This window comes from Lactuca serriola, chromosome 4, assembly GCF_051521515.1.
Source record: "Lactuca serriola cultivar US96UC23 chromosome 4, Lser_US96UC23_V15, whole genome shotgun sequence".
Lineage (NCBI taxonomy): Eukaryota > Viridiplantae > Streptophyta > Magnoliopsida > Asterales > Asteraceae > Lactuca > Lactuca serriola.
Window position 1 is genome coordinate 280,513,493 of NC_136411.1, and position 11,836 is coordinate 280,525,328.

At 31.6% G+C, this 11,836-nt stretch overlaps 1 protein-coding gene across 1 annotated transcript; it reads right to left on the minus strand.

The window, feature by feature from the left end:
* Positions 1–7,359: 7,359 nt before the first annotated feature.
* On the minus strand, positions 7,360–11,026 carry LOC145097072 (putative polyamine oxidase 4). The gene is made up of 10 exons (XM_079034563.1): positions 10,615–11,026; positions 9,737–9,852; positions 9,563–9,651; positions 9,259–9,372; positions 9,038–9,125; positions 8,866–8,951; positions 8,649–8,751; positions 8,445–8,542; positions 7,883–8,312; positions 7,360–7,812 (listed from the first exon to the last, which is right to left on the minus strand). The coding sequence occupies exons 1-10, from the start codon at positions 10,637–10,639 to the stop codon at positions 7,498–7,500; spliced, it is 1,464 nt and encodes a 487-aa protein (XP_078890689.1). The 5' UTR covers positions 10,640–11,026; the 3' UTR covers positions 7,360–7,497.
* Positions 11,027–11,836: the final 810 nt, after the last annotated feature.

Sequence of the window (11,836 nt, forward strand, 5' to 3'; positions counted from 1 at the left end):
TCGCATGTTCAGCCTTATTCATCCATTTGATTTTGGATCTTCAACACCATGATGTAGTATATATACTCGAAATCCATCCTCAACATGAGGGAACAATAAAGGATACCGAAGTGCATGATACTGAGGATGCAACTCATTAATATGTTAGATCTGCCGACTCTATGTTTCCAATATAATATCTCTTGAATCAGAGCCATCAATGTTGCCTATAATAAGGGCAACTACCTCATCTGTTGTAGGAAGATTATACTGCCTACCATCCTTTTCTCTTGTCCTAATCAATTTAAGCCTAATACGTTATGTTGGATTTGACCCAAATTGATCACGTGCCATTCTAAATTGTTTGACCAATGGATTGATGAAAACCAATAAGCCCATGAACTCGTGAATTGTCCAGAACTCAAGAGCAAATGGATTTGCCATGGAGTTATTATATGTGGATGCTTTCTTTTTAGACCTACAATAAGAGAAAAACAAAATCATCGATTTGAAATTTATGCAATAAAATAAAAAAAATATGTAACTATGTTATGCAGTTTAACATAATAAGGGGTTCACATACTCGTATGTGTTGAATCTATTGTCAACTTCATGATCTATATCATATATGTACAATAGGCAAAATATTGGTAATTCGACCTCCTCGGGTAGTAAGTTGTCTCCAACATGATAATTATGGTCATGCATTCAATAGATATAAGGATCGCCTCCTAAGTTGATCAATCTTTCCATCCATAGATGTGAATGCAAACATCATATTGTATCGACATACATTTTGTATAAAGTTTTGACTTTTTTTCAGAAACACCGCTATATAAATCAAGCAACAACTGAGGTGGGGGAATCAGACTGGGTAGTTCAACTTTTCCATTGTAACAACAAATGGAATAATAGGTTTTCATTAAATTTTTATTTCCTTGAATTGCTTCTCCATGTCACACCTTAGCTTTACATACTTAGCAAATATATACAGCATCACCAGAATCTAAATAATCTATAAACAAAGAAAAAACCTCACCGAATTAGATTTGTTGTATGGATGAAATGCAATAGGGTAAAGACATATTTTATTTTTAATGATAAAATAATTTTTTGTATGGATATAATGCCTTTGCTAATTTTGATAAATTTACTATGATTGTTGCTAAAGACATCATTTTGAGCATTTAAAGTAGAAGGCATATATATATTTGTGTATTCTTTTTTGTAGAAATTGGTCTGCCTCTTTTTTCTTTTCTTTAGAGTTAATGTTGGTACCAACTGCCATGTACTTATTACAAGAGTTTTCAACATAATTAATATTTAGAAAAATTTATAACCACATGTATTAAAATAGATATTACTACATGAACGTTCAACTTGAACAATATTACCACTTCAAGGTTGTGACAACCCAAAACATTTGGATCAAAACAATGTCTAAATTATGACTCTATCACAAGGAAAACCTTAGAAGTCACATATAAGGTAATCTCTTGAAAGTAAACAAGTTTATCAAGGAAAACTAGGCAAATGAATTAGAATAAGAAGCTTGAATCAAAAGATTGTCTAGTAGTATTAAGCTTAGTCTCCCCACCACCCTAGAACATGGAAGGCAATAAGAATAATGACTTAAGTCAACCTATATGGATATAAATACGGGCAATAAGTTTGTGGAACCTTGGTTGAAAGCACCCTTAACTAGTTAACAAGAAAACACCCATTAGACACCTTGTATGGAAGTTTTAGCATGATATCCCACTAAGGCCACCACCTTTGAGTGCATACTAGCTAAAAACATGAAAACACCCTTGTAAAATCACCCAAAACCGTGAACACCTTCCCTTGGGCCACTCTTGGTCGTAAACCATCTTTATTGGACCTTACTTGACCATAAACTCCCTTAGTGGACCCTACTAGACCATAAACACCTTTATTAGACTAAGTTAGACCATAAACACATTCCTAGGCCCTATTTGGGTGTAAACCCTCTAAAATATCAAGGTTAGGCCATGAACACGCCCCTAGGTAATGTCTTGGGCGTAAACTACATAAGGATTCCAAATTTTGACCATGAACACTTCCCTAGGAAGCATCTAGGGCGTAAACACCATAAAGACTCCAAATTTTGACCATGAACACCTCCCTAGGAGGCATCTTGGCCGTGAACCTTAGTTTATGGTCCATTTAGACCATAAACTCCTCTCAAATCAAATGCGTTTACGGTTTTTATTAGTTGTAAGTGACTAATTCCCAATGCGAATCAGTAACTCATGAATTAACTCCTAGAAATCAATATTACCCAGCAGTATTCCAAGTAAACATCCCATCAATTTCCCTATTCCATATGAAAGGGGCGTAAACCCCATTCTCTATTTCACAAACTCATTTCACTCACTGTGAACATCCGTGAACTCTCCCAAGAACTCAAGATTTTGCTCCAGAAGCCATTTCCTTCATAATTCCTTCCAAATTCTTGTAAGTAATTTATTCATATTCAAATGCTTCATACATTTAGTGGTTGCAAATCTTATACTCACATATAATTATGTGTTAATAGTTCTAGGCTAGCAAAATCCTCAAGAGGTTCATTCAAGCTCTTCAAGTGTTAGGACTTGAACTTCTCATCACCTCTCCAAATCACCCACCAAATCAAACCAAGGTGAGCTTCATAACCCTCTTTTTGATGTTTTCATGGTTTTGGGGGATGATACAAGTCAAGGGTCTTGTGAAATTTTAGTATAATTGCTTATTATGCATGTATGATATGATTTATGTGCTTAAAGTTATGAACCCTATATATATTGGTTCAAGAACTCGAGATTTTTAGCAAGTCTCAAGGTTTTGAACTATATATCACAAAGTAGAAGTTAGAAACAAAAACTAATATGGTTATGAAATATATATCATAAATTGTTGTATCAAGAATCATAAGGTTTTACTCCAAAAATTGTTTAAACAAATTGTTAAACATAATATTTTGGAAATGGTTAAATTGGAGTATTAATGATATTTTGGGGACCATTTTCGGCCATATATATATATATATATATATATATATATATATATATATATATATATATATATATAAGGACCATTTTGGAAAATGGAATAAAATTGAAGAATCAATGAACATCTCAATTTTTAAGGACCAAAAATAAAATTTTTGGATAAACAAGGGCCTTTTTGAATATTTTCATAAATATAAGTCTAAAATGAGCATTTTAAAAGAAATAGGCCATTTTTGACAATTCACCTAGTTTTGGAACCACTTATGACACCTTTTGACAAATATGAGTCTTATTTGATAATTATAAAAAAAAAGGGTCATTTTTGCCACTACCGATAATTTTGGATCATTTTTGATAATTACGATTCCAAGTGGATTATCCTCAATTAACGAAAACGATAGACCTAGTCAACTAGCACAAATATTGTTATTTATTAAATAACGGATTTCATCGATTGCTCAAAAACCTATTGGTATTCTAGTCAGACGAGTCTCAAAAGTACCTAAATATGTATATATTAGTGTACGTTTAAAGTCCTGTCGGAGTTATGACCAGAGTCTCCTGGAGGGAGAGCGGGAATTTGTGTATAAATCTATACGGGGTTGACACCCCACACCTTCATTGTTCGCTACAGCTAGACCAGTCAGTCTAGGGTGACAAATGTCTTTTTATCAATTTGGGCGCCTGAGAAACGCCAAGACAGACCTCCGTCATATTAGTATGGTTATAACGTCTCACTAGAATATGATATTGCTATTTAGAAATTTATGTAGGGAAAACCTTACAAATAAACTGGCGTATTGTGTTGACCGCTCCTATGCATGGTAGTGATTGTCCATATTCGTTGTGTTGATCGTCCACTCGCGTTGTGTGGAATGTCCACAATCGCCTGTTGATTTCTCACACCTCACCAGTCTTAGGGTTTTAAGATCACCATTTTGTATATCATAAAATATATGATTTTTTGGAGTAAACGATTTTATATGATTTCGAAAACGATAGACTAAAACACACACATGTAACTATACTCAATTGGAAACAGAACTTACGATAATTTTATACAAGAAAATATAGGATTTTCTGGAGTAAACGATTTTATACGATTTCGAAAACGATAGACTAAAACACACACATGTAACTATACTCAATTGGAAACAGAACTCACGATTATTTTATACAAGAAAATATAGGATTTTCTAGAGTCAACGATTTCACAATTTCGAAAGACGATAAACTAAAGTACGCACATGCAAATACACTAGATAAAAAACAAGACTTACAACTGTTTTGATAAGAAAACACTGGAATTTTCTGGAATTCTAAACTATCACAAAGTTTTATACGAAAATGCTTATGAACTCACCAACATATTTTATGTTTACGTTTTTCAAACGACTTGTATTCTCAGGAAATCAGTAAACAGGTTAAAGGGACGCGAATTCAGGATTTTTTTGCTGTAGTTTGGACTTTATTTACTTATGTCTCTTTTGTGTAGTTTGAAGAACAAATACAATATGTAAACAATGTAAGTTTGTTATCTCAATGTATGATGTTTGGATTTGCTAGGTTTCATTTATATTCAATTGTTATGATACTGCACAATAAAGTCACCAGCCTCGAAACGTTTCCGCCGTCTGGTCCGGGGGTGTGACAAAGGTTCAACAAAATCTTCATTCGTCAAAAAATGGAATATATTTTGTATTAAACTTTTTTCGTTTCCCTCTTGTGGAATGAATTGTGTTGTTTTGAATTGTAGCCCGGTTGTTGGAAACAACAGAAGAATCAGATAACCTAGACACTTGTATTGGTAATGTTTGTAAAGGAATTTTGAAAGCTGAGAAAAAGATATAAAATTAAATATAATGTACATAAATTTATGATCAAATAAAGAAACATATGTAATAATTAGTAATGAAAGAATAGGAAAAGTATGACCAGAGTTTTGATACGTGTTAACAACATTGAAAGTTGTAGCGTTTTGATTTATATGTTGATTTGAAATTGGCAACTTGTATGGTAGATTTACAACTGTTCACTGGTTACTTTAACAGTTAATATTTTGGGAAATGAAAATTATGGTTATATGATTTAAGTTGTGGAGGTAAATATAATATAAAAGTAATGATTAATAGTTTACCTTTACTGGTAATTTGTGAAAGTGGAGTTATTGATGAAATAAATGTAGGTTGCACATTCGGGTGTATCATGTTATGAGACGAGGATTCTGAAGGTAATTCTGTAAATTTTCGAGTAACTTGACAATTAGGGGATATGAAACAATTATTTTCTGAAAATGAAAATTCATATCACAAAGGTAGGGAAATATATAGATAAAATATGAAAAGTACAATATATAAGCAAATACAAAAAACGAAAATGAAATAAAAAATGCATAACATATATGAAATGTACATTTGTAGGAAATTCTTTGTATTGTTGAATGTGATGGTGTTTTTAGATCACTTATGAAGAAGATGCAGAAACTTAACAAAATAGTATATGAAACATTTAGTACGATATTAAAGGAAAAAACAACTTATACAAATTAAATATTATAGACATCTATGTATTAAAAATATAATGATAATAATAAAATATGAATTTCACCGTTTGTGATGTCGGACAGTGGTGTGGCTGCGGATTGATTTGATGGTTCCATTGTTCGGAATCATATTGTTTGAGTCTGTAAGACGTAAGGAGAAATATGATTGCAATTTTATGGTACAAACAATCGGTTTAATGGTGATGTAGGCCTTTCGTTGAGATTTGGAGAAGAGGTATGAGGTAAAACATAACTGATAGGAGTTTTAGGTTTTTCTTTCTCCAAGCAGATTAAACGTCACTCATTTCTATATGTTTGTTGTAGTGTCTGTCCTTGGTTATATCATACATATATATATATATATATATATATATATATATATATATATATATATATATATATATATATATATATATATATATATATATATACACACACACACGGAAATTACTAAGTATAAGGGTTGATATTATGTATGAATTAATTTATGTCAACAATTATGGAGGGAATTAATGCAATTTACAAAAATAGTTTTGCAATAGATTTTGTAATGATTTATTCTGTTATCATATGCAAAACATATATATTTATTTAAATAAAATTAAAATTTAGTATATGATAAATAAAATAATATGAAATATGTAATAAAAAATATTGGTTATGGAGAAAAAATTTATAAACTTACAAATATTCAAGACATGATAAAATACGCAACAAAGAATTTGACCCAGATATATATCAATTTCTTTGTGAGATGATAAAAGTATCTTGTCGCAACGATGAATCATTTATGTCTTGTATGATGAAATGTAAAATCCGCAATTAGATTTAAAAAATAACTTAACTAATAATAAATAAACAATGTATATTGAATTATAGATTTAAAGACAGTTTATAGGAATTCGACTAGTGCATCATTTAAAATTAAAGTGTACAAAAAATAAATTCACAAATGAAAGTAGAAGATACATATATGATAACATGAAACAATAATATTAATTATTTAATAAAACTTTGAAATTGTCTTAAATAAGATGAACATCGTCTAAAAACTTAATAACAACAAAACTGTAATTCCAAAAACAACCAAAAGACTTGATCTAAGATATCCATAAACCAAAAATACAAAAGTGTGACACACAATTATTAAAACACAAAATACATGTAAATCATTGACAGGTTGCTTTAAATCACTCCATCTTTTCCATTTTAGGGATCTTCAGAGTAATAAGATCAAAGATCAAGACCAACTTTAGCGTTTTTTATTTTATTTTTCAAATTTGATTCCAACTTTTTTTTAAAGTACTTTTTTTTTTCTTATATCTTTCCTAAAACTTATATTGTTTTGATCAAATTTCAACTTCTTTTACATGTTTTTTACAACTGTTTTTGCAAATTCAATTTTACAGAAGTGTTTTTTTTAAAATGTTTTTTCAAATTTGTTTTCTAGTTTTTTACATATTCATTTTCATGTAGGCTCAGAAAATATATAAAGTTTCTTTTAAATATTCATTTCCACAAACCAACATGCATTTTTATTTATACTTATTCAAAATTCTACTGTAAATTATGTATTGTTATAGTTAATGGTGTTTTCCAAATACAATGTTACAACACGTGTCTATTTTTATGTGTGGGGCACAAACAGAAAGCAGCACACACACCCGATCTTCGTGAATTTTACAAAAAGCGTTGTTCAAACTCTTGCCACAACAATTCAGTTTTACTTGATTTATAATTTGATTATTGTAATCTAAAATTATAACTAAAGTCATGTAAATTTTAAAGACATAAGAAAACATAAATCTTTCAAAAACAATTAAAGGCTTAGTTGAAACTCCTATTCGACCCAAATTTATTTAAAAAGAAGTCCTAAACGTTCCAAGTCATACAAAAAGATGAAACATAACATAACATAAAATAAACGGTTTTCAACATCAAAGATTCAAGAGTGTTTTCCGTTTCTCACATCCTTGATATTTGTAGGGGAAACGCGGCTTCAAGAATGGCAGTGCTAAAAGACGCAATTTGGAACTTCTCCAAGAAACCACGTCTCTCCATAACAAGCTTTCTGCATTTCTCAGCAGCCGTGACTCCAGATGAGTAAGCCCCATGAACAGATCCCTGGTTTTCAATGCTAACCGCTTCCCCTCCAAAAAACAGATTGCCCAACGGAGCACGAAGCCTTTCGTATATATCTGTCGGCTTCCCCACCACGTCATACGAGTAGCATCCCAATGAATTTGGGTCCGTTCCCCAACGCGATACCAGATATTGAACCTGTATCAATTTCTCGATTTTAATTATTATTAAAAAAAAAAAAAAAAAAAAAACAAGAAAAGAGACTTACAGGCTCGGTTGCTTCCGGAAACATTTTCTTAAGCTGCACCAGTGCAAACTTGGCAGCATCTTCCTCTGAAAGCTTCTCAAGATCATACGCGAATCTCCCAGCAGCCATATAAACAAGAACAGGGTTGCCGGTTGCTTTGTGTAGATTAAGAAAATACCCACAGGAATACGATGTCGGGGCAACTGTACCCAATAACTCAACATTTGGCCAAAACACATGATCAAAACGTAAGGCGATCTTATTCTCATTCCCCATTCCAAGATCTGATATAGCAGAAACCTTCCAATCTGGTAACTTTGGCTCAAATTCAATTAAGTTTGCCTTTAATACTCCTATAGGAACTGTTACAATCACCGCATCTGCAACAAATGTTCTTCCACCGTCAACTGTCACCATCACGTCTGTGGGACCGTTCCATATCCTTGTCACCCTAATCAAATCAAACAAACTTATGATATAGAATCATGATATCATAGTTGTTGGAAAAAAAAAAACAAAAAAAGGAATGTTTTTATAATATTAGTGGATTGTTAGATAAGATAGTTTGGGAACATGAATAAACCTGTGATTTAAACGGATATCAATATCTTTTGATAGGGCCTTGAGCACGGGATAATAACCTTCCACCATAAGCCCATGCCCACCAGTGAGGACATGTTCCTGCATATCAAAGATTATTGCATTTAGTCCATGTAATAATATAATAAAAAAACTGGATTTTTATAAGAAAAATGTCTGCTTTTTTTTAATGCTTTCAACAACTCACCTCATCCCAGTTCTTTAGAGAAATCATGTCTAAATCTGCAGCAAACCAAGCTTCCATTCTACAGATGTACCACTGCAACACTTCATAAGCAAGTCCCTCTTGTCTGCAACAAGTTGATTTAAATTGAGAATTAAAAAAAAAAAAAAATGAAAGTAAGATGCTATAGTAAACATATAAATGGAAGTAGATTGCTATTTCTTGCATTTATTATAAATACCTTAATTCTGGACGTCTTTCCAATACTACTGATATAGCCTGGAGAACCGAAAGATCATGTTGATTCTCATCCCTGACTTTTTCAGTCTATCAAAGAAGTCATCTTTCAGTAACATCATAATAAAAAAACTACAAAAGCAAGATTTTTCAAAACAAAGTATTATTATTATTACCTCCTTGAGAATTTTCTTGAATGCTTCTCCAACTTCAATGACAATCTGTTGAGGAACTTGATGACCTTCCCTGTCAAAAAGCATGTAACTGGACAAACAAAATCATCAGATTACTATCTGATTTAAGATGATTTTAATTAAATGAAACCCTTTTTACAGATTGTTTATACAACCTTCACTAAAAAAATTGAAAATAAGTAAACTAAAAAGGCAGAAATTACCTCTCCAAATCATGGTCATAGAGCACTGAGTTGTCACCACTTGTCCGATATAATGCAAGCCCTAAATGACGTATCAGTGGGGCCAAAGGATTTTCATTGCAGACACCATGTAACCTGAAAAATAATTCACATCAAACCTCACACTCTGCATACATTAAATGACAAATGTTCTTTCCTTATAGCAACCTACTTTCCTTATTTTTTTTCATAATAGAATGAATTATATTTCCATTTCTTCCTATTAGAAAATATGTTTAATTGAAAAGCATGGAATTAGGTAAAGAAATGGACATTAGAAACTTGCCATGATGCTCCCATGTCAACTGGACAACCAAATGAGTAATCAGTGTGAATGCGACCACCAATTCTGTCACGTGATTCCAATAACACAACCTGTTTGATAACATTTTTCATTAATAGAATGAAAAGAAAAATGAAAGCCAAATATGAAAATTTTAGCATTTCATAGGAATTTCACCTCAAAATCAGCATTATTAAGCACATGAGCAGCAGCTATCCCTGAAATACCACTTCCTATCACAATAACAGAAGGTTTGGAAGTCTGCTGTCTCTCAATACATGATGCAAAAGCGCCTACAAAAAAGATGAATTAAAGATTAGCATAAATACTTTTTAACCTTCATCTAAGCTTTAAAGAAAAAGATATTGCAATCATGAGACATGACAATTGACATACCCTCTTCACTCAAAATTCAAATAATATGTAGTTATGTACAATTGTCTTCCTCGCTTGACTTTGAAATTTTAAACCTTGTAGTGTTCAAATTCAAGATTGGCATAAAAGCATACATACTTTTAAGTTTTAACTTTCATCTATAATCACATCATGGGGAATATAAAGAGAATAATATGTTGCTTTTTAAACGTTTTCTAGGAATCTTTCATGTGAAATTGCCTTTCTTGCAGAAATATATAGTGTTCTCTAAAGTAGTGACTAAAAGTGTTTTTAAAATCATAGCTGAAGAAGTAATGCATCAAACATGTTTTAAAGTATGAAATTTCCTATCATTCTTAGTAATCATAATTAGAATTATTAAGCAGCCATTCTACATTGTACTAAACTCCCATCAGAGTAAGCGAACAACATTAAAATTAAACATTAAAGAAAAAAATCAATTTAACGATTAAAATCTCGATGGCATACGAATAAAATAATACTACATCTACACATTCTGCAATGATTACGGTCATTCAGCACATGGATCAAAGAATAATATCATCAAGTATTAAAAATTCTTTTAGTAAACGATCAATTTTTCATATGACTACATACATCCATGTAATTAATATACGCAAATAAAACCAGTAATCGTAAAATGAGGGCATAAGATTTACCAGAAATCGAATCTTTGAACTCCATCGAGGACTAAATCAAGAAAAAAACAAAGATCGAGAAAGAAACACTAAAGCGCGGTTCCGACGAATTATGGAAGGAGACGAATCAAAACAAGAGAAGGGATGTAAGCTTAAATCGAAATTGAAGGGTGTATAGGATTAGGGAAATTAGAGACTAATTGAAACGAATGATAGAGAATGAAAATCAAAAGGCCGGCAATAAAGCGGCTACAATTAGAACCCCGGAGTTTGTCAAACCAGCTCATAATCTAAGTCGGACGGAGGAAATCAAACCGGCAACGGCTAAATTTCGCCGATAGCATAGATCGATGGATCAATCAAGCAAAGCAATGCAATGCGAGAGGTGTTTTTCTCTCGCTCTCTACAACTTTTCTCTCTGAAAATGCCACCCTAGAAACAGAAGCGGTGAAGATATATATCAAGGAAAATTGAAGAAGAAGAAGAACCCAAACCAACCTTCCACCGAATGACCGAACAAGAGGCTAACAAAATATACACGTCACGTTTGGAGATATTTTCGTTTTAGATGCCACACTTAGGTAAATTACCAAACGTATCCCGTACATTATGCTAACTCCCAATTTAGATATACACTACACATTACACAATACAAGATCTTTTTAATGATTTATCTCGTATCAACAAATCAAATACATAACAAATATTCACTAGTGTTCATAATAGATTTTTTTTAATCTAATAAGTTTTTTGTACAAATTCTCAGTGTAGATGCTTTTTATATCACATAAAACAAGTCAGTTTAACCTTAAAAGTTTAGAGATTATGAGCGTGTTTGATACGGAGCTTTTGGAAGTGTTTGGGAGTTTCTAGCTTTTAGCTTTTGACAAAACGCTCTAGTTTAAACAAAAAATTTCGTTTGGCAATACGAACATTTAGATTTTAGTTTAAACAAAACGCTCCAAATCTAAAAGCTACTCCATGTATCGTTTAACAAAACGCTACTGAGCTTTTGAAATCAATTTCCATAATTACCTTTAAAAATATATTTATATATTTATTTAGTTTTAATCAATTGTCCTTTTATGATTTCTTACATTATTAGGAAAAAAATTAGAATATTAATGTTCAAGTTTGTAAGTGGCCTATCATAACTATATGACATCTTATTCTAACTTTTGACATTGTAATATGATTAATTTTTGAAAAATCAAAGACAGTTGAGTGGTTATAATTTTCTAAA

Bases quoted from the DNA above. Each gene is read 5' to 3' on its own strand.
- LOC145097072 (XM_079034563.1), bottom strand. From the start codon at position 10,639: ATGGAGTTCAAAGATTCGATTTCTG. The intron at 9,126-9,258 runs GTAATTTCTGCC...TTGTTTGTCCAG, and splicing joins TATGACCATGATTTGGAGAG to TTACATGCTTTTTGACAGGG. The intron at 8,952-9,037 runs GTAATAATAATA...CTTCTTTGATAG, and splicing joins TCAAGAAAATTCTCAAGGAG to ACTGAAAAAGTCAGGGATGA.